Genomic DNA, 24,704 nt, shown 5'->3' with positions numbered 1-24,704 from the left:
ATTTTATATATAATTTTATATCACTGAGATGGCAATCAAATATCAAATATCGTGCGTTGCCGATTTTGGCAAAACCTCTTTACCTCTTTTATGTATATATATTGTACATTGTACATAGAGAGTTAGAGAGTAAAGAAATACGAACAGGTGTGGTTAAAATAAAGCAACTTTTGTTATGTAATTTCAGTATTTTTAATTCTTGGATTGACCTTTGTATAATTCTTAATATAATATAAACTATATAATAATCCAGAGGGAGACTTTGTACAAAAGTCGATTGCTTGGGTACCACTGTCCCATTCGTGTTTCAACCGTAAAGCAGTTGTGTTTACATGGCTGTGTTTCAGTTCGAAGGGTGGGATATGGCGTGAATTTACAGGGTACAGAGGAATAACACCTGAGTCCTCAGGAATGGCAACGCATGGGGGGTATTATGAGTATTTTAATAAATCAATGACTCATATCAAAAAGTTAATTTTACGGCTTTCTTTAGTAATATAAATAAAGAATGAATGCTGACTGTTGATATATCAGTCTGTTATATGAAGTTATCGTGATTTTTATCACAATAACTTCAATATTAATCGTGAAAAATATAAATTTGAAACAAATATGGAAGTGCAACTGTAGATTGTATGAATGATAATTTTTTTTATACAATTTAGAATGACAAACAAGCTGACGGCCCACCTGATGGAAAGTGGTAACCGTCGCCTATACACATGAGCAGTACCGTGGACATAACAGAGTATACTGTTTCGCCCATGATACCCCCCATGCGTTGCCATTCCTGAGGACTCGGGCGTTATTCTTCTGTACCCTGTTAATTCATGCCATATCCCACCCTTCAAACTGAAACACAGCCATGCAAACACAAATGCTTAACGGTTGAAACACGAATGGGAGAGAGGTACCCAAGCAAACGACTTTTATACAGTCTCCCTCTGGTATGTAACGACAAGAGACTATCTACTAATTAAAGAGGAGTTTATGTTCAGCAAGGGACAGTTAAAGGCTGATATCTGAGCTCCCTGCCGAGGTTTTCCCAAGAGACTACAGCATGGGGTTCTTCAAAAGGGGGGTAAAGAGGTTTCTTCGGGGTCGGCAACGCGCGCGTAATACCTCTGGTATTGCAGGTGTTCATAGGCTACGGTAACCACTTACCATCAGGTGGGCCGTATGCTTGTTTGTCACCTCAGTGGTATAAAAAAAAATATGAAGAATATAGTACTGTAAAATAGTTAAGTGGAAAATAAATGTAAACGCTCCATGCATTTACAAGCTATTGTCGATAGGCGAATACATCGAAGGATAGTGCATTAATTTTTAAACACTTCTCAAAGCTACGACACGGTACATTAAACCGCTAAGTTAGAAGATGCAGTATGAACTTAAACTGTACGGTGGAACAACAAAGTAATTCTTTTGAACTGCCTGTGCTAACTTAATTCTCCGAGCGCATCGAGCAAGACCTGTCAATAAATGCATCGAGCTCAACATTGCAACTGTATTTTTATTTCACTTACCGTCTTTATTGGTGTTATAGCATTATATTTAATAAAAATTTAGGATATGTTATTTTGTTACTCGATTTACTTTATTATTTACAAGATCTAACGTTGTAAATAACATAAATAGATAGATACTCTTTATTGTTTCCTCCAAAAGATTACAACAGTAAACTTATTATAAATATAAACAATTACAAGAAATAATCACAATGAGAAAACAATGGGCGACCTTATCGCTAAGAGCGATCTCTTCCAGCCAACCTTTGGGCGGAAAGTAGTAATTATAAACTGTTTGATCGGAGGCACGATGAAGATCATAAAAAAACAAATATATATAAATACATATATATTTGTTTTTTTTTATGCAACTTAGAATGGCAAACAAGCTGACGGCCCACCTGATGGAATGTGATAACCGTCGCCTATAGACATGAACAGTACCATGGACATAACAGAGTATACTGTTTCGCCCATGATACCCCCCATGCGTTGCCATTCCTTAGGACTCAGGTGTTAATCCTCTGTACCCGGTGGATTCACTGCCATATCCCACCCTTCAAACCAAAACACGACCATGCAAATACAACTGCTTCACTGTAAAAACACGAATGGGACAGAGATGCTCAAGCAAACGATTTTTGTACAGTCTTCCTCTAGCGAGTAAGTGGTATATATATTTACACATACATACAAATATAATATGTTCATGAAAAATTTATTTAATAAAGTTTTGTTTTATATAACTTAGAACTGCAAACAAGCTGACGACCCACCTGATGGAAAGTGGTAACCGTCGCCTATAGACATGAGCACTAATGAGCAGTACAATGGATATAACAGATAATACTGTTTCGCCCATGTTACCCCCCAAGTATAGGTAAACAAAGTATCTGAATCTGGTTCTGATATTGTCAGTAAGGACTGACTTGCAAGTAACGAAACATGCTATTTGTCTATGTATTATATATGTATGTATATATACATATAGTGTATACATACTAACGATCGCTTTGTTAACGTATTTGTTTAGGATTTAATCTAATTGATAGATGCCGCAGTTTCGTTAATTGTGTGATTTTGTGCCGGAGGGCTCTATTTAATCTGGGGTGAGCCCTGTTTGTTGAGTAACGTGGAATGTATTGATTCTGTGAAGATTTTCACTTAGTCTACTACGTATACATGTGTTTACGTCGAATTAATGGGTACATTAAAGGTGTTTATATCTATATTCTTTATTGCATATCCATTTACCTTTCACATTCTTTACATTTCCTATTCACATGTTATACACACACTGCAAACACGATGGTTTCCATGGTGGTCGCTTGGAAATGATATTGCTAGCGATGGGGCTACAACTCCCCATTACTAACAATATGGCGTATATGGGGTTAATAAAGCCTGTTACACACGTCCAATGCTCTACTGGTGCATCAGCATCAGGCGAACCGTATGCTTAATTGTCAACGTCATTGCAATAACGGCGTAAGTATTAAAATTAAAAAAAGTTAATTAGCTATGAAAAGTTAATAAAATAAGATTTGTCACGGTTCAATGTCGAGCGGTGTCGAGTGCGGCGCAGGGTTCCGTAGGGCGTAGCTAATTGAACGCCCGATGACATGCACCGCACCGAGTTAAAACCCCTCCACCGTTTTGGGTTCCGTATGTTATTTAATTCTTCATTCTAAATAAACGGGTAAGTAATTGAACAAAGTGGATTTTTTATAAGAGAAATAAAAAAAATATATATTTAAAAATTTAATAGGTTGGTAATCACAGTAAAAGCGGACTTGATGCTATAGGCATTCTCTATCAGTTAACAGTCACATTATATTTTAAGGTATTAACGACTGGTTAACTTACGTGTATTATAATCAAGAAATCTCGACTAGTTTCCGGACCATCCGGGACCCTTGGTCATAAGGGGGCCAATAAATTCCCATAGGCATTTAAGGAAATAAAAAAATATTCTGTTATTTAGTTGCAGCCCTTCAGCTGCCCGCTAACGACACGCTTTCAAACTGTATTGGGTTGACTGGAAGAGATCTCTGAGATAAGTCCACCCTTGCTCACAACATTGATAATTACATGTAAAGTGCAATAAAGGATATATATAATTTACATGTTGCGTTGGTTTTCTCATTTGGAGAGGATGGATTTAAAGCATTTGTATGGAAACATTATCTATATAATCTAATACATTAGATGTATATACCTGGAGGGAAAGGGATTGTTAGCAATGAAGATTAATGGCACCATTCCAAGCCCTGTCAGATCGACCTCCACGCGGTTCCCTCTGGAAACCATTGTAACTAATACTTGTTGCTTTCGTCACGCTGAGCTAAAAGACCTGCTTTCATCCTCACCTATCATCCCTCACTGTTGCTCCGCCAGCGTATACCGATAGCGCTGGCGGGGTTACCATGCCATTATCATCCATTAACAAAAATGTATATTTTTTTTATACAACTTAGAATGGCAAACAAGCTGACTGCCTATCTGATGGAAAGTGGTAACCGTCGCCTATAGACAGGAGCAGTACCATGGACATAACAGAATATACTGTTTATACTCCCCATGGTACTCCCCATGCGTTGCCATTCCTGAGGACTCAGATACTTCCTCCGTACCCAGTAAATTCACGCCATATCCCACCCTTCAAACCGAAACACAGCCATGCAAACACAACTGCTTTACGGTTGAAACACGAATGGGACAGAGGTACCCAAGCAAATGACTTTTGTACAAAGTCTATCCATATTCGTGCAATTAATGATTTGATTTAATTTTGTTATTTTAATAATTTCTTCCATGACACCGTCTACGAAGCAGATATAATGGGAACATTATTTCCACTGTACGGAACCACCGAATAAATTAAACGAGTCCGTTTTACGAGATCCAATATTTCGTGTTTTTTTCTCGTCTCACATAACATGATTATGCGCGCTCTACCCATATGTGTATGGTAAGGGGTAAACTCCAAGGGTAGTCGCTCCCATTATTGCTTTTAAGTTGTGTATGATATCCGCGGACTTACGATACGTAAAGCGTGAATACAAATTGAACATGTTCGATCATTCGGAAGTATTACCGGTTTACATTTGGAATTTTTGTACAATAACATTTGGGTTTTATGAAAGAACGAATTCACTTCTGTCAAAATCAGTTTATTTTGATTTAAAAATAAGACCGATTCTCATAAAATTGTGAAATTTTAAATAGCCTATGTCCTTCTCCATTCAAAATATTATCAGTATACCAAATTGCATAATTAATAAATTTTTAATTGTAATTTTAAATTTTGTAAATTTTTTTTTGTATTGCCATGTATTTTTTAATTTTTTTTTTATGTTAATGATCTGCTCTCGTTTATTTGATTAGTTTTTTGTGGAAATATCACTGATTGATGTCATGGCTGTGTTTACTATTTACATGTTTTAGGTATTGTATTTTTTTTATACAACTTAGAATGGCAAACAAGCTGACGGTCCACCTGATGGAAAGTGGTAGCAGTCGCCTATAGACATGAGCAGTGCCATGGATATAACAGAGTATACTGTTTCGCCCATGATACCCCCTATGTGACGGTTATCACTTTTCATCAGGTAGGCCGTCAGCTTGTTTGCCATTCTAAGTTGTATAAAAAAAATATCTGTCCACTGCTGAACATAGGCCTCCCCCATAGACTGCCATAAGGGACGATCCTGAGCCACCTGCATCCACTGGCTCCCTCCAATGCATTCGAGGTCGTCACTCCATCTAGTGGAGGGGTCGTCCTATACTACGTTTGCCAGTACGGGGTCGCCACTCGAGAATCTTTCTTCCCCATTTGCCAGTTTTTTGAGCAGCCCATTGTAACTTCAGCTTGTTTATCTTTAATACCTATGAATAAAAACTAGTATTAAATAAAATCCATTGACAAATGTACGTAAGCGTATTATTATAAAACTGCTGCACCGATTTCATTATTTCTTCTCGTACTATTTATTGTCAGAATAACATTTGTATGAATGAAAATGTTTAAAAAAAAAAACACGGAATAAAGAAAAAAATACACCTGTGAAAAGTCGATATTAAGTAAAATTATATTTAAAAGAGTCGTGAATAGAACGTAACCAGACAAATAAATAACAAATTCGTTTGAATTTAAAATCCACAAATCCGTGGATTTCTTTAAAAAAAAAAAAAAAAAAACGCAACGGAAATTACGTCGGCGGCGAAGACAAACAGACTTTCATTTCCGGCAGCCGCCTCACCTCGCTGTCGTCGCCACAATCTTATCTTCAATTCAACTGGTTGGTTTATCTTACCTCTACCTTGCTCTTATGCCTATACTTTTGACTAAATATAATCGAACTCAAGCTATTAATATTCTTTAATCCAATATATTTTCTTTAATGGATGATAATGGAATGGTAGCTCCGCCTGCGCTAACGGTATACGCTGGCGGGGCATCAGTGAGGGATGATAGGTGATGATGAAAAGACAGGCAGGTTGGAAAGCGCGGTTAGACTTTGGTGATGTTTTAAGTGCCCTTAGTTGCTTTTTACGATACCCACGAGACAAGAACGAGAAAGAAGCACACAGCCATATAGTTTTTTTTTTTTCAAAATAAAATAAAATATAAATAAAACATTTGCCAGTTGCATTCTGTTCGCTTTGAAATTTCTCTCAATCACACAATGATTTATTGCAATATAATTTCAACATTTTAACATTTCTTTTCATTTGAATTTATAAATATATTTCTTAATTGATACATTTTTTTTTTGTGGGAATAAATATTTAAACGGTTCATCGAATTACAATTATTTTGCTGAATTATAGATAGATAGATACATACTCTTTATTGTTTCCTCCAAAAGATTACAATAGTAAACTTATTATAAATATAAACAATTACAAGAAATAATCACAGTGAGAAAACAATGGGCGACCTTATCGCTGAGAGCGATCTCTTCCAGGCAACCTTTGGATGGAGAGGAGTAATTATAAATAATTTGATCGAGGCACGATGAAAATTCTGTCAGTAATTACATTATTCTTATTTTAAAACATATAAAATATAATAATTTGATTAGATGTTTCATAAATATATTTCAAAAAAAAGAAAGGATAAAAAATAGGCACAAGTATATGCGGAAGTTTTAAATTATTTCTTAATTATTGTGTTAATTCTAATATAATTTTATTGCCACTAACTCAAAATATATTAGATGTTATGTGCATCTGTTGAGAAAATATAGTGTCGCCCCTCCACCCCCATTGTGAGGGGGGTGGCCCGGGTAAACAACGACTTCGTTTTATTAAAGGTGAACATTTTACCTCATAGCAATATTTTCAAGGCTCTTATTAAGTTTTAGTATTAATCTATAAAAATATCACTCCCAACTCCCAACTCACTGACTGTATCATTCACGAGAAAGAAGGATAAAAAAATATGAAACTTTGTCTTCAATAATAAATACTATTGGGCATCACAGAATATTCTGTGACGTCCATAGTGCATGTCTATAGGAAATGGTTACCATTATCCATCAGTTGATCGGTCAGTTTGTTTGCTATTGCAAATTATATGCAATTAATAAATTAATTACGAAAGTTTGTAACGGTAGACGGATAGATGGATGTGTTTTACCAGAGGGAGACTTTGTACAAAAGTCGATTGCTTGGGCACCTGTCCTATTCGTGTTTCTACCGCGAAGCAGTTGTGTTTGCATGGCTGTGTTTCGGTTTGAAGGGTGAGATACGGCAGTGAATTTACAGGGTACAGAGGAATAACACCCGAATCCTCAGGAATGGCAACGCATGGAGGGTATCGTGGGCGAAACAGTATACTCTGTTATGTCCATGATACTGCTCATGTCTATAGGCGACGGTTACCACTTTCCATCAGGTGGGCCGTCAGCTTGTTTGCCATTCTAAGTTGAAAAAATAAATTCTTGTACATAAAAACACATAATTACAATATTGTCAATATAAAATATTACATTATAATCTTCTACTTGTCTGCGTAAATGGAATAAGCACGGATATAGATTTTTTTAATAGAATGAAATTGTGATATTTCAAGAAATGTAACTACAGGCAAAATCTCCCAAAGGGGAGGCTTATGTATAACAGTAGACAATTATGGCGATGATGATGATGATGTCAAGAAAAAGCTGAGTGGGTAGTGTTATAAAAAAATAGTCCTTGACATAATGTACAGTACTAGTACAGTAACAATAAAAAATTAAATTTATTTAAAATATTACAGTAATTCTTTATTCTTTACTATTTAAAAAAGTAATCTATCAGAAGAAAAATTTAACATAATAATGCACAAGGCGAGCTTACCTCCAATAGAGATTTCTTCCAGCAAACCCAATATGAGAAAACTGACAGTTCATTAGTAGTTACAGGCATACATATGTACCAATCAACATAAATGTTATAGTTTAAAATAAATAAATAAAGTATATATAATAATAATAATAAAGTATAAATAATACTATACAATTTATATAATAATGAATAAAATTTATAAGTAAATTAAACTATTATAGTTTAAACGTCACTCACCAGAGGGAGACTTTGTATAAAAGTCGTTTGCTCCTCTGTCCTATTTGTGTTTCTAGGGTGAAGCAGTTATGTTTGCATGGCTATGTTTCGGTTTGAAGGGTGGGATATGGCAGTGAATTTACAGGGTACAGAGGTATAACACCTGAGTCCTCAGGAATGGCAACTCAGCTTGTTTCCTATTTTAAATTACATAAAAAAAATTCTATCCATTCCATCCATTCTCACAAACTGTCCCGTACTTATAAAGTAGGATTCACGTAATGAAAATTTAAAGGTCACATCCAGCGATCCATTTCATCCAGTAAGTCTTCGTTTTAGTACCTCGTCAAGAGCGACACGTGTTCAAAAGATGTTAAATTATATTTTTACGGCGCTCTCCTGAAAATGTTATTTACAGGCTGAAAGGAACGATTTTCACCTTCCCCAACTGTATCCGTAGTATGATGCTTAGGAAATATTTTGCTATTGTGAACATCTGCGATAAACATCGCACGTGAAACTGTATAAAAAGCGTCAGAAGATTTTTCATTATTTATACAATTTCAATGCAATGTACGAGAAATGATTTTTCCTATTTGATTTAACTTTTAATATCATACATACTTATATGAATAACTTAGCATTTGAATAAATTACAAAGTTAAAATGAAGTCCTTAAGGGAGTGATGAATGAATGAAGAACGCTTTATTGTGCCCCTCAAAGAATGATACATATTTTAATGATAAAAAAATAAAAAATAATTCATTGCTCTCCTCATGAAGGTTTTTAGAATATGTACACAAAAATTAATTACATTTAAGAGGGATCAATCACCAGAAAGCTAGTTATAGAATGAAGAAACTCATGTTACATGCAAGGATTTGAATCCAGGAACGTTACGTTTCTTTTTAAGCAGTTGAAAGAGATCGCTTTTTAGCGACAAGGCCGCCCAATATTACTTCTTTAGCTTAATATATGTATTTATTTATTTTGTGATACATAGGTAACAATAGACGGTAAAACAAGGTAAGTCCTCTATGATCAATCTCATCTATCGAGGTATACAAATTCGCAATTACGAGTACATAAGAAAAAAAATGTATTTTTTTTTTATACAACTTAATATGGCAAACAAGCTGACGGCCCACCTGATGGAAAGTGGTAACTGTCGCCTACAGACATAAGCAGTACCATGGACATAACAGAGTATACTGTTACGCCCATGATACCCCCCATGCGTTGCCATTCCTGAGGACTCAGGTGTTATTCCTCTGTACCCTGTAAATTCACGCCATATCCCACCCTTCAAACCGAAACACAGCCATGTAAACACAACTGTTTCACGGTAGAAACACGAATGGAACAGAGGTAGCCAAGCAATCGACTTTTGTACAAAGTCTCCCTCTGGTTGTCTGGTCTGGAATAATAGGACGAAAATAAATTATTATGTTAACTTCGTGTTAATCCCACCATTATTACCCCCATCCTTTCTTCATTTACTACCTTATATATATATATATAATGGCAGCGTTCATGACATAATATTTACAGATGTTAATATCCAAGTTGCTACGACGACGAGATGAATTAAATTATTAGAATTGTACGTATAATGGAACGCAGATTCCTCTGTTAAATAACCATATAAATAAGTGTTTTTATCAGAAAACTGGAATAGCTAAGTTATACACGGTTAGTCGTAATTGGTATACCAGGCCGCCCACTGATTGCGTAAATCACAAGTGATGATTATAATGGTACAGCGACTTAACATACTACCTATAAGGGAGAGAAGGGATTGTTAATAATGGGGATTAACAGCCCCATTGCTAGCAATATACTTCAAGCGGTTCCACCTGGAAACCATCGTGATTATGTCTTGTTGAATTCATTACAATGGGCTAACTGGCCTGCTTGGGGAGAAAGGGATTGTTGGTAATAACTTCAAATAGCCCTATTACTAGCAATATACCCTGTCAGGTCGACCTCCACGTGGTTCACCCTGGAAACCATCGTGAACAATTCTTGTTGAATTCTTTACGATGAGCTAACTGATTTGCTTCATCCTCATCTATCATCTTTCACTGGTGCCTCACTAGTGTATACCGATAGCACAGGCGGGCTTACCACACCATTTTCACCCATCAAAAAAAAAACAGACAAATACTTCTGTCTACCCTCCATTGAGTATTAAAGCCGTGGCCATATTTTTTTCTGAGTATGATAAAAATAAAACAAAATTGTATGTGCCACAAACGTGCTTTATTGACAATCTTCGAACATGCCTATGAGTATAATTATGTACAGCGAGCCAAGCAATCTCTTTAAACCGTCAGATATTGTGTATTCTCGAACGATCTCAATATTCCGTGATATTATATATATATATATATATATATATATATATATATATATATATATATATATATATATATATATATATATATATATATAATATTTTCAAATTATTTCACCTTAAGAATAAATATACTGGATAGAAGTAACACTTTAGTGCTTTCCTTTGTGAATCCAAAATATAGCCTTCTTCATTTTAAACCCCGTTTATGATAGTAGGGTTGTCACAAAGTTATTTGCATTTAATAAATAATTTTACGATATATCGCAACTTACGTAATAGACGTGAGTGAGTGTACGCTCTCACTGCGGCATTTGTTGCTTGCCAGCCCTGACTAATAGGACGCGGGCTGGACGCGAACCATTAGTACGCCAATGTACCTATTTTTATTAAATAAACAAGTGTATCAGTTCTATCTGGATATTTATTCTTGTGGTATCGCCACACAGCTAACAGGACGTTACTAGGGGGAAAGGAATTGTTAGTAATGGGGTCAAATAGCCCCACTACTAGCAATATAACCTGTCAGGTCGACCTCCACGTGGTTCCCCCTGGAAACCATCGTGGCTCATTCTAGTTGAATTCGTCAGGATGGGCTAACTGGCCTCCTTTCATCCTCATCAGTCATTCATCACTGGTGCCCCGCCAGTGTATACCGGTAGCGCAGACGGATTTACCATACCATTATCACCTATTAAAAAAATAGGACACAATTTTTTTTTTAATAGGACGTTACTCGGTATTGTGAGTAGTTTTAATATATATATATATATATATATATATATATATATATATATATATATATATATATATATATATATATATATATATATATATATATTACTAAACTCTTATTATTTTCAATCTGGTTTAAAATACAAACAAAAACTAATATATAAAATAGGAGGGAAAGGGATTGTTAGTAATGGAAACTAAGAATCCCAATGCTAGCAATATACCCAACCAGGTCGACCTCCTCGCGGTTCTCCCTGGAAACTATCATGGTTAATTCCTGATGAATTCATCATGATGGGCTAACTGGCCTGTTTTCATTCTCATCTATCACCCTTCACTGGTGATCCGCCAGCGTATCCCATTAGCGCAGGCGGGGTTACCATACCATTTTCACCCATCAATGAAAAAAAAAAAATATATAAAATATTAGTTTTTGTTGTAGTATACATATTCAAATCAGTCGACTATGTGGCGAGTATTTTATAAATTTTTATATTGAAAATAATTTTATATTAAAGACTTGATAAAAAGAATTTTACTTTAATAAACAAACGAAATTAAGCATAGCTCAGTGCACACTGCCTGACGGATTGTAAACAAAGTTTTACTTACTTGAATTACGCCATAAATTCGGTTAAATATCTAATAATTTGGATGACATTGTCCTTTACAGACAGTGTGATTTGAGCATCATTCTTATGGTTTCATTAAATTTCAGTTTTCATTTGAAAATCGTTTGAGAATACTTAAATTTTAAGGTACATTCACACACAATTGAACGTTGATAAACATTAAAAAAACATGGTCGTGTTCATTCCTATGAATGTACCTTTACTATCCAGGTTTATATTCTATTTTGTATTAAGAATAATGGCATTGGAAAATGTATTTGAAAACATTTCTTTTATCATATTTTATCATATATATATATATATAATGAAAAAATCAGAATATACAAAAAAAAAAATCACAATCTTTTGTACATTATGAGTTATTATGAATGTCCTCGTATAAAATAATCATCGAATTAAGTTAATTTTAACAATGACAGTTACACAGTGTTTATTAGTTAAATTTCTTTATACATATATTGTTTAATTCAAATTAAGAATTTGTAAAATTGTTATTTATTTTATTCAATTACTAAACGAGTCAAGCAATCGATAACATATGTAAAGTTTACATACGTTTAACATTTTAATTTCAATTTATTTTACATTATTATTATACTATTATTAGTAATAAAAAAAATAATATAGTATAATAACAACGTGACTTTTCAGAAATACGATCAGTAAACTATTAAGTAGACAATTAATTTTTAAGTGCACATCCTGACAATTTAGAAAGGCGAGAAAAAAAATCTTTTACATTGTCAATTAAACTAAACACCACATCGAGGGCATTACATTCATTTATTTGCCCACGTGACAACTTACAGCTACCTTACAAACAAAATGACAAACTTAACCTCAAATGAAATCGAAAACAACGTAAAACTTAAAAATAATCACATTTTTTTTCACTACATAATATTTTCATATAATAAGCCAATAACCCAAAATGGAAAAACAAAAAAAATCCTCATTTTAATAAGACATTTATCATATAAATAAATAAAGTCCATATCCCTGTTTCATTTTACCTTTAAATACAAAAGTATTAATACATTTTTTTTTTTTTTTATTTTTACCAATTTGTATGAATTAATCATTCATAATATTCAATGGAAATACTTGTGGAGTTTTTGTATTAAAACAATAATACATACAAACATACATTGACGGCTTATTTACGAGTAAATCACTTAAAAATATTTGTTGATAACACATAATGATGCATATTCGATATAAAAATATTCGTGGGGTGCTTAAGTCAACCTCAAGTCTCTAACCATACCGCTATCACACACCTACTTACACACTCTGACTAAAGAAAAGTAAAAAAAAAAATCAGATATACTTTGTACAATGTAAATAAGAGGTTAATTTTAAACTTTCACGTTGTTTACACATATTTACACTTAACGCGATAAACAATTTTTGCATGTAAACAGTACCTATATATCTGCTTCTTTATTGCCGACTAGCGACTCGTCCCGGCTTCGCACGGGTGGACATTTTTAAACTACGAAAAAAAAAAAAATTAAAATAGTCAAAAAATGTTTAATATCGTTTACTTAGTAGGGAGCCGACCGCGCGAATGAATTTATCAACTTTTAAAATGTAAAAAGTGGTTATTGTGACATTACGATAATAGTTGGACATATAGTATCGCGAAGTTTTTTGTAGTTATTGATATTTTCTTCAACATTGTAGAACATACTTTTGTTCTATCACCAATAGTTTCCGCAGCGCACGCGACGAGATATTTTATACCGTTTTTTACACCTTGAGTTACGTTACTAAAGTTTTATTAAGGATCCCTAATCTTTTCTAGCAATAAATATAGCCTATGTTACTCAGGGCGAATGTAGCTTTCTAATAGTGTAGTATAATAAAGAATTTTTGAAATCGGCAAAGTAGTTTTTGAGTTTATTCATTACAAACATACATACACACAAAAATACAAATCTTTCCTCTTTATAATATTAGTGTAGATAATTCGACGTGAATTGCACGACGTCATGGTCACGACAGGATCGAAGTAAGCGGCGTCTTCGCCGTCCACTATGAAACGTCGGTAATAAAGAAGCATATATGTAGGTACTGTTTACATGTAAAAATCTGTCTTCGCGTAAAATCCTAATAGTGTATTTAAATAACTTGTACAAAGTTGTGTGTAAATCCAACAAGAAATTAAAAATAAAAAAAAAATCTTTCAAATGATTTTAATAAATTAAATTGCAGATTACCGAACTTCGATAAAAATACGGTTTTTTACATTTTTTTGATTGATAGAATTTTCAAAAATAATATATCGCTGATAGGCTATAGGTGATTTTTTTTTAAATCAATTGAGTTTTTTTATTACTAGCAATAAACAAACAAACAAATAGGTGTTTTCTCTTTATATCAAGCATGGATGTAGATAAATTAATTACTTCACTATTTTAATATTTAATATTGGCAGTGAGGATATAGTTTGATTTATTTAAACTTTTAATTTATTAATCAGGTTAATATACGTGGTAGATACGTGCGTAGAAAGAATGTCAGTAAGTATTTTTTTTTTTTATTATAATTTTTTTTTTTAAAAAGTCTTATTTCCTATATTGCTTTAAGTTGAGGTATCATTTATAATTAATAACATAAATAAATAATATTACTTGTACTTAAAAAACATCCTTTTAAAAATAACTACTTTTGGATATAAAATTGCTAAAATGTGAATAAAAAATGTACACAGATGGATGTTTAAGCATTTTATAAATGAGACAAATGGATTATAAGAAATATTATTATCATTTATTTTTAGGTTTATAGTTTGTAAGAGACGCTAATTAACGCGGCCATTATGGTAAAATTTCTATACGTTCTCCTTTAACCAAAGGTTGTCTGTAAGAGATTGCTTTAGCGATAAGATCGCCTTTTGTAGCTTTATGTGTATATTTCAATATGTATTTATGTTACTGTATTTCACTTGAATTATTCACTTGTCATTGTATATTTTTATATTTATGGTGCAATAAAGAATTAAATAAATAAATAAATAAAATAAAATATATACGTTTCGATAAGTAAACGTCTCGTCCCTAGACAAGTAGTAAGCGAATCCATCGCTGGAATAGTCCTCGAAAGCGAGTCAATGAGTTGGAATAAAATATCCGACATAGCTTTCTTGTTCTATCACACGGACTCACTAGCAATATCGATTCCATCGATGAATTCGCTTGCCACTTGTCTGGAGTACACACCGGTCGTGGTTATGAACCACACACGAGTTATACCAGCGTTAAATCAGTCTGTGAGGGGAGAAAGGCATTATTAGTAACAAGGCCCCATTACTAGCAATATAACCTCTCAGATCGACCTCCACGCGGTTCCCCCTGGAAACCATCATGGTTAATTTTTGTCGAATTCATCATGGTGGGCCAACTGACCTGCATTCATTCTCACCTATCATCTTCCACTGGTGTCTTGTACCGATGGCGCGGGCGGGGCTACCATTTTATTTTCACCCATTAAAAAAAAAACAGTCTATCATCTAAGGCAGAAGTTTTTTTTCTACCCACTCTTCGTCTCACATCACACTTTGTTTACATCAGTTTACTCGTGACTGCGGCCGATGTAACTAGGTCGGAACGATGGGGGGTGAAGGGATTGTTAGTAATGGGGAGGTAAGTCCCTATTGCTATCAATATATCCTAGCAGGTCGACCTCCATGCGGTTCCTCCTGGAAACCATCGTGACTAATTTATCGTCGAATTTGTCACGATGGGCTAACTGGCCTGCCTTTTCATCCTCACCAATCATCCCTCACTGTTGCCCCGCCAGTATATACCGATAACGCAAGCGGGGTTACTATTACATTATCATCCTTAAAAAAAAAAAAAAAAAACTAGGTTGGAACGTCGAAATAATTTAGGTAAATTATTATAGTTTACTCGAATGACAGCGTTAAACATTAAGCGTCGCTTTTAGACCATAAATATTGCTATCACTTTCATGCAATATACAAAAAATTAATAACGTAATGAAATTTTGTTTGTGTTTTATTGTTGGTCGTGTTTCTTTCAAGCTACATCTATAATATACCTTCTTTAGTCAGAGTTTACAAATTAAGAGATTTACAAATTATTTAAGAGTTATTTTACCTTCAAGGAATTTCAATTAATATTCAGAAAAGCCGAAGATCTAAGCACTGAAGGTTTTTCAGCTGTATTCGTGAAATTAAAACGTTAATTGGCTAATATACAAAAGGCACGCATATTGGACATGAAACGAGGAACTTGGTCGGATATGAAATTTATTGGCTTACTATCTAGTTTATGACATAATCATTTCAGCGATTTATCGTCCACTGTTGGACATAGGTTCCACTATAGATTCCCCGCAACGAAGAGGTCATCGCTTCATCTTGTGGGAAAGTATTACAAAAAAAATAAGGATTTCTATGTAGTCAAATTTTAAGAATTTTAAATTGTAATTTTTATATTATTTATGTATTATATCTCATGATATTGTATATGCATACATAATTATATATTTATTATAATTTTACACAGCTCCATGTATTATTGTGGGCAGTGGATTGACAGACAGTCAAGATACAAAATTGCATTTGAGTCGTTTGTAAATTTGTAAGACAGAATGGAGTTATTGTACATCACAAAAAAAAAAACTATTTATTACGTACAAAACACAATTATTGTGAATATATGTGTACTTTAAGATAGTAAATAGATTTTATATTAATTATTTACAAACTGAATATTTTCCGAGTAAGCTTTTTTTTTTTTTTGATTAATCAAGCTAGGCACTTACGGTAAATACATAAGTTTGGTGTGTTTACAAGAGAAACGAAAACATGACAATGCTCGTTTTAACACTTCGTATTACAGATGTTAGAACATAAAGTTGCATACGTCTTGTATGGAAAATGAATCAAAATTATTCCTAGTAAAAGTGACAACCCTAGTTACAGGGTACATATTCGACTAATGGTTAATTTGTATTCCTACCTAACTTAAACTTATATAATAACATCAAAAACTTAATTAATATTTTATTAAGTTCGAAAATGGCGTCTGATAAAACTAAAAAATATATTTCTCAATAAATATATATATATATATATATATATATATATATATATATATATATATATATTCTTTATTGCACTTGTAAATTACATTGTTAATGCATTTATAAATATTGTGAGCAAGGGTGGACTTATCTCTGACAGAGATCTCTTCCAGTCAACCCAATGCAGTTAGAAAACATGTTGCTAGCGGGCTGCTGAAATGCTACAACTATTAATATTTAGTATACATAAACAAATATACAGTTAAATAAAATATTAAGATACATAATAAAATATTACATAAATACATATACTATAAATAAATATAATATCTACCTACTTATACAGTGGAATATAATGGCCGGTTTTATTTTTAACTATTTCAAAGGATATACAAGATGATGGCTCAGCTCATGCGATGTGGAAACTGTCACCTATTAGAACACCATGTATTTCACATACTACTTTCAACCTCATGGTACTGCTCATTTTTGGATAACTAGCATCTTTAACTGTGTGAATGAACCTGCCGAGGTTTCCCCTATAGTATGTACCAAGTACGGGGTTCCTTAAAAATAGTGTATTAAGGTTTCTTCAGGGTTGGCAACACGCATGTGATATCTATATCAGAGCATTAATCAATTATTATTATTCAAAAATCTGTCAATAACTTATAAAATATATTTCGAAGTAACAGGTTATTATATATAAATACTTAAAAAAATGACATAAATTAAAATAAAGCACTCCGCTAAATGCACGAATAGAATACCAATTTCAAACTACCCTCCTAAAATTTCAAATAATACGGTCCACGGATAAAATATTTCCATCCGGAACTTTTATATGGGTAATAAAATAACCGATTACGCTAAGACCCGGATAACGGTCGTACGGTCAGGGTAACTATATAAAAAACGTTCATAATAATACATATTAAAAAGGCAGAGTACGTTTACATTCGCTAAAAGATTTCCTAGTCCCTCAAACGCCATTTGAGAACAATATTTACCTAATTTAGAATTCTCAACAAGGATTAACTCGAGTAGGTGTCCTTTATTAAATAAACGTATTTCAAAATTCGAAGCGAGAAATGGATAAAATAGACAGTGAAAAAGTGATAAGTGTAAAAGGGAATTGTTTCGTCTAAACATTATTGTCACAAGAACATGAAAGTACCAGCGCAAGCAAAAAACTATGCTAATATACCTATATATTGACTTGTATGTCACAGCACGCTTTGATATATAAAGAACGTCATACACGATCAGTTCAAAGAGCTCTATATGAATTGTAATACGATTCAAGTTTATACTAATCGAGTTTGTGGTGTAAGTAACAGAAAGGACGTTAAGACGAGAATGTATGGTAAGATGGAGATCTAAAAATATGGTGGCTCTAAAGAAAAACGCATGGATGGATTTGTTGGCCACTAGAGCTAATAAAAGAATGCAAGGTAATGTAAGTGATATAATTCAGGGAGTACTGACACTAACACTCATGTATGGAAGCGAATTGTAGGTACTGCAGAAGAAGCATGAAAATAAGATAAACGCTGTAGATATGAGGGCGAAAGAGATTTGTTTGAATCGAAGCATTTGGAGGACAAATTCAAACAAATCTCTTGTTGTCTCATTGTTTCTACCTACCTTAATGGGAGACAGGCGTGATAGATATGTATATGTATGTATAGGACCTGTATATTTTATTTCTTATGTTTTTTATTGATTCTACTTATATATTATAATTGATAAATGATTTTTCTGTCTTTCTTTCGATACTATACCCTTATTGAGAAGTAGTTAAACACAGTTGAGGTGTACGAAATGAACTGTATTACGATTCATATAAAAAGGAACTTTTAATCCACCATTTTAATCGAGAATAAGGATAAAAGGATTTCTAGTAAGTATTGAATGTGCGGTTTTCCTTATATCGATCCTTATTGATTCCTGATCGTGTCACGGTACAAACAGTCAGAAATGGCTTTTTGTAGCTAAAAGTAATATGCCCTCAGCACAAATAATCGAAAGACGATATGTCCATACTTATCATTAAAAAACTAAACAAATTCTTATAGAGTACTAAAAAATGTACTATATTTCCCATCCCCTTAGAGGAAATGAAAAATGATTCGCCGTATTCGGTTACTGACTGCGAAAAAGCAACTAATATTTTATAACGAAACACTAAGAAAAACAATTCAAATCTCAAAGACTTCGAAAAACGGTCGCATTTTCAATATTTCCGAATGATTTTACAATTGACGCATTGATATCTCCAAAAAATTTGATAGCAAATTCTAATTTGATAATTATAATGCAAAATTTTACTGTTAAACGTTGCATTTATACAAAGTGAAGATTATTTTTATCAGAAAAACATTAAAAAAAAACCTAAAATTTTCAAATTATCATAGTTATGCTATAATGACATTAAAAATTCTATTCTTAAGAATTCACTGTTAAATCAAGTGTAAGAATAGTATTTTGCACTCTAATGAGTACTATTAAAGATCCTTTTTCTCTGTCTGATCTCGAAAATAATTTAGCAGAAGACATAAATTAAGTAATAACATTTATTTAATGCAAATTGATGAAAATTAAAAGCAATAAACTTGTATAATCCTGATTCAAGTGTGAGACTTTGCTCACAGCATTTGAACATAACCGTAGACATGATATTTAGTATTAAAATTTAGCAGAATAGATTTGTTTACGAGAATGAAACAACACTTAATAAAATTGCTACTATAACAAAAATCAATGATTGAAAGCAACTGTACACTTCACTAAATCTAAATATTACAACTAGAGATGACTGTTAGACGCAAAAACTAAGTACATTTGTATTTCGTTTTAATAACTCGGCTTATTGAAACATTGGTAAACGCTTACTTCGCAGACTGTGAGATTTCGTTTAATTGGCAGCCAATAACCGAAAACTTAATTGATGGTACAGCAAGACCAGACGTGAAATAGCTCGTTTTAAAACAATAAAAACATTGAATTGAGAACATTCGGCATTCTTAGTACCTTATACTAGATATTAAGCTAAGTATTATTAACCCGTTCAGGTAATATACAAAGGTATTTTGATTTATACACATTTATAGAATTACATTAGTATAAATCACAATAAATGGTTAAAAATATGGTAATATGCTAATGGTTTAAAATCCCATTCACAATTCTTTGATAGTGTGTAAGTACTTGCCCATTTTATGAGACAAGAAATCACGGCCAGTTGCATGATATAGTATAGGAGGTTCTGAGTTATAATACTGCTATATAAATTAATATATGTCATTATTTGTACTGAAAAAACTATAAAAACATTTCACTACATATGAAAGGAGATGACTGAAAATGAACTTATATAAAGCAAAGCACACAACTAAAATAAATTTATGACCACAATGATCAACAGTAAACTGTGAATATACTAACATCGAATTAAAAGCAAATTCGAGAATCATGCTATTTATTTTAATGATCTCAAATGACCAAATCATTCACTCAATTCACGAATCCAAAAACATACGTCGTAAAATAAAATCAACGGTTTTGTGTCCACGTCTGGTCATCAATGTAGGATTACCACAGGTAACCCCAGAGAACACCCCACAACTTGTATTGTACAAATGTAGACGCTATAAAGAACAAGTGGAGTATCAGATACCGAAGATTGTCTTGCCTAACGCGCCGGACTACGTGTGGAGTGGATCCTTTTGAAGGAAACTTTCCCGTACGGTAGAACTCTTCGAGCATCTTATCCTTTTCAATAAATCTATCGTAGAGCCACTGCGTCATACCTTCAGTGTCAGAGGGTATCTGTAAGATGTGAAGTAATATGATTATTGATACTTGATATACATTTGTCTGATGTCTCATTTCATTGTAAAAAATAATTATATCAACGTTGAGATTTGGATGAAATAACACTATGATTTAAGACCGAATTGTCTTTGAAATCTCTACAGTTTTTTGGTATTTTAGTTATTTAACACTTAATGTAAAGGTAGTAGAAGAAGTCTCATCACAGCAAACTAGCAAATTGTTTGCTCTTGCTGTAATAGTGAAAAATGAATTTGCAGCAGTTCATACTTTCTATGACAAAGGACACATTCATAAAGGTTTGCTGAAAACCGATTACAATATATAAAAATTAAGGTTAAAAAAAATGTGCAGCAAAATAGTTGCAAACGTAATCATTGGAAATAATTGAGAATTAACAAAAAATATCCAATAACATAATTACAAAAATATCTTCAAATTTAGAGAACCTGCTCTTACTAGAAGTCATCTTGAACGAAGATAATTCTAATATTAATACCACCAAATTCTTACCTCAGTACTAGGATATAGCCTATAGTGGAGGTGCGTGGTACAAGGCGGTCTTGTACCGCACACGACATCTTGCAAATGCAGCGGTATGCGGTCTTCGTATGCGATGGTGAGGTCCAGCACCCACTCGACGCGGTCGCCCATTTTGTTGTTCAAAATCTTTGTTGAGTTGCTTTGGTTGAAGTTGTTATCTGCAAAAAACAAAAACAGTTTAAACAATGACATCATAATAATAATAAAATATATTTTAACGATAATTAGCACCACTCGAACATTTGAGTACAATGTCCATCTTATTTATTCCTATTGTAATCATTATATTTCTTTTAATTTTTTTGACACTATAGTAAAATTTCTATGTCGCTTCTCTATGTGTGAAACATTTTAACAGACTTCAAAAAAGAAAAAGGTTATCAATTCGGTTATTTCTTGTATTTATTACGTTATAAATTCTTCAGTTGTAAACCGATTTAGAAAGTTTTTTTTTTTATCTGAAATTGTATTTTTTTAATCTTTTATATTGGCTTAAATTTTATCAAAATCAGTTCAGTAGCGTAATTTTTAAATAAAAATAATTGATTTTGATTAGTTATAGAACACAATGTTAACTTTGAGGTTTCTTTCTCTGAATGTATAACATATCTGTCTTAACAGAACATTGTGTTTAAATCTATTGGGTTTAAGGTATTTTTTTTTAATAATGAAATCATCATCATCTAGTAATCTATTGATGATTACAGTCGTATTGTTTACTGCTGTTTTGTTTTTGTTACCTTTTACATTTAAACAGGTATCTTGTTATCCATTTATATGCAGTTTTTAATTTCATTGCGTATCTAACGTATCTATTTTTCTTTCATTATAATATAATTTAGAGAGGAGGGAGGGAGGGAAGAAGTAGACTAAGGCATAGATACATCAGGCAGATCAAGGAAGGAGTTGGTGTCGTGTCGTATCAAGAGGTGAAGAGACTCGCTGAAAATCGTAGTGAGTGGCAAGAGCTCCACCGACAAGAGCGCAGCTCTTAAATAGGATAGATAGAAAGATAATATAATTTACATTACGTAGATTGTAAAATACAGGCAAAACGGTAAAAAAAGATTAGTCTACATTAAAATAAGATGCGTTACGTTTATGATCATTATACCTTTTTTGGTATCATTCTTAGACGTGGTCGCCTCTTCATCTTCGTGTGGTCCAATTTCATCCATGATCACCTTCAAAGCTCCGGCTCGCGGCAACGAAACATATTCCAATTTGGGCAAGTTGTTTTTCTCTGCATATCTATTCAAATTAAAATTATTTCTTTTTATTGGATTTAGAAATAAAAATACATTTTAATCTATGGTATATAGGTAATTCAAGAAACAATTTAACAACAATAGGATTCATACATCCACACAAAAGAAAAAATACCCTTTTCTAATTGTACCGGATGACCAGTATTAGTACATTACTGCAGCGGCCAGCAACTAAAGCATTGATGGACGAACGTGCAAATGTGGACCGAGGCGTAGCCGAGGCACACATACGTGAGTCCATCAATGCCTTGTTGTGGCCAAGGCTTGTATAGTACTTTTCTCTAACAATGCGCGGAAATCAAAAACACAATTTTACTTTTTAATTTCAATGACGAATAACGAACAATAATAATTTTTCACGCGCCATAATGGTCCTTTGTTTTTTTTTTTTCAATAAACAGCTTTCTATTTGCAAGCCAATTCGAAATTTAAATAATTTTTTTATTAGTTATCTCCTTGGTAGCCATGTTTCGAAGTAAAAGGTCATTCCATTTTTAAATTACAGGACATACATGAGTTTACATAGTAATTTATCTGGCCGCAAAACACGACAGATATGGATTTTCATACAACTTTTGCCGGCCGCTGCCCGCATGTATCTGGCCAGTACGGCAATTTTGATTTATCTCTAAGAAGATTGTCAAAATAATAGTCACATTTTCAAGCATGTTTGAGAAAAAAAATATATATTGCATGCCTACATTGCTTAAAGTAATTAAACATGTGCCAAAATTAACACTATATGGTCAATGTCAATAATTTTAAGATCGTTTAATGTAAATAAACATGGTATAATTAAAAAAAAAACAATCCCTCCTTTCATTTAATTTTTTATAAATAAAAAATATTACATTCTTACCTTTGACTAATTTCTCTCCTTTTATGCAAGAAACCACCTTCAGGGAACAGCACCATGAACTGGCGGCCGAGCGGTATATAGCTTGAGTGGATATGCCGTCTCAACTCTTCTAGTGACTGGTCGCGTTTTGTCTTGCCCTATAAAAAAAAATATATTGTATACAACTCCGAAATTTTAGGTTCGAGTTATGTTCTAAAAAAAATATGTCAATTAAGGTACAACGTTTGAACTCAATGACTACTTCTAAGAATTATTAGCGTTATATGTTTAATTATTTAAGCATTAATCTACTAATATATGATTAGATAAAAAGATATTTTTTTTACGAAAGGGAGACTTTGTACAAGTCGGTTGCTTGGGTACCTCTGTCCCATTCGTGTTTCAACCGTGAAGCAGTTGTGTTTGCATGGTTGTGTTTCGGTTTGAAAGGGTGAGATATGGTGTGAATTTACTGGGTACAGGGGAATAACATTTAAGTTCTCAGGAATGGCAACGCATAGGGGGTATCATGGGCGAAACAGTCCATGGTACTGCTCAAGTCTATAAGCGACGGTTACCACTTTCCATCAGGTGGGCCGTCAGCTTTTTGCCATTCTAAATTGTATAAAAAAAAAAACAAATTCTATACTGCACCATTACACGTGTACATTTCACGTGTAGGTATATAAAATACCAAAATAATTCTTATTACGGTTCGATTAAAGCGTATCGAGCATATCGTCGACGGGGGCGGTCAGAAACTGCATTCTCATTGACCCACGTCCACAAAATCCATTAGTGCCCCACGCGCACCCTTAATGACGTATCAAACGCTTTAATAGTATTGTTACATTGTACACCTACCCGCATGTTATTGATTTGTGGTTCCTTTAAATTCCCGCATGTAATAAAATATGATTATTGTAATGAAATAGTTTTTAATTATCCATATTTTTGATGCACGATAAAAAATAACACGACAAAAGATCCAACTTAGAATCATCAATATAAATCTAAATAGAAATATAAGACCTACTTTACAAAAATACATATCCAACGTCATACGGGATGGTATAAGGATTCTAACTACCAATACATACCCCATACATTCAATTTTGTTCAGATATTTTGAAGTCGATAGAATAATTGCAACAAACGGGTTTTTATTCCGTAAAGAAAAGCGACAGCTTCAAACGACAGAAAATATAATAATATAATAATTTTAACGTAATATATACCATTCCTAATTTTGAAGTTTGTTTACGGGTGTATACCTCAAAGCAGAATAAAACTTTTAACGTTAGAAAATAAATAATAGCTAACAAAGCGCATACGCTAATATCTCATATGAGCCTCGATAATACAGATGTTGATTTTTTTTTAAC

At 33.0% G+C, this 24,704-nt stretch overlaps 1 protein-coding gene across 1 annotated transcript; it reads right to left on the bottom strand.

Moving 5' to 3' along the window:
- Window positions 1-20,430: 20,430 nt before the first annotated feature.
- Window positions 20,431-24,189, bottom strand: LOC113512936 (acyl-CoA:lysophosphatidylglycerol acyltransferase 1-like). The gene is made up of 5 exons (XM_026896902.3): window positions 24,184-24,189; window positions 23,341-23,477; window positions 22,328-22,464; window positions 21,184-21,371; window positions 20,431-20,667 (listed from the first exon to the last, which is right to left on the bottom strand). Exons 1-5 carry the CDS (start codon window positions 24,187-24,189, stop codon window positions 20,431-20,433), a joined length of 705 nt encoding a protein of 234 aa, XP_026752703.2.
- Between the last annotated feature and the right edge of the window lie 515 nt (window positions 24,190-24,704).

Source organism: Galleria mellonella, unplaced genomic scaffold, assembly GCF_026898425.1.
Source record: "Galleria mellonella isolate WM207_F2 unplaced genomic scaffold, CSIRO_AGI_GalMel_v1 utg1634, whole genome shotgun sequence".
In the NCBI taxonomy this organism is placed as follows: domain Eukaryota; kingdom Metazoa; phylum Arthropoda; class Insecta; order Lepidoptera; family Pyralidae; genus Galleria; species Galleria mellonella.
The sequence above is the reverse complement of the archived record's forward strand: the minus strand, read 5'-3'. Positions and strand labels throughout refer to the sequence as shown.

Coding starts and splice junctions, on each gene's coding strand:
- LOC113512936 (XM_026896902.3), bottom strand. Junction 22,465..23,340: donor AGGAGAGAAATTAGTCAAAG/GTAAGAATGTAA, acceptor TAATTTGAATAG/ATATGCAGAGAAAAACAACT. Junction 21,372..22,327: donor TAAGAATGATACCAAAAAAG/GTATAATGATCA, acceptor TGTTTTTTGCAG/ATAACAACTTCAACCAAAGC.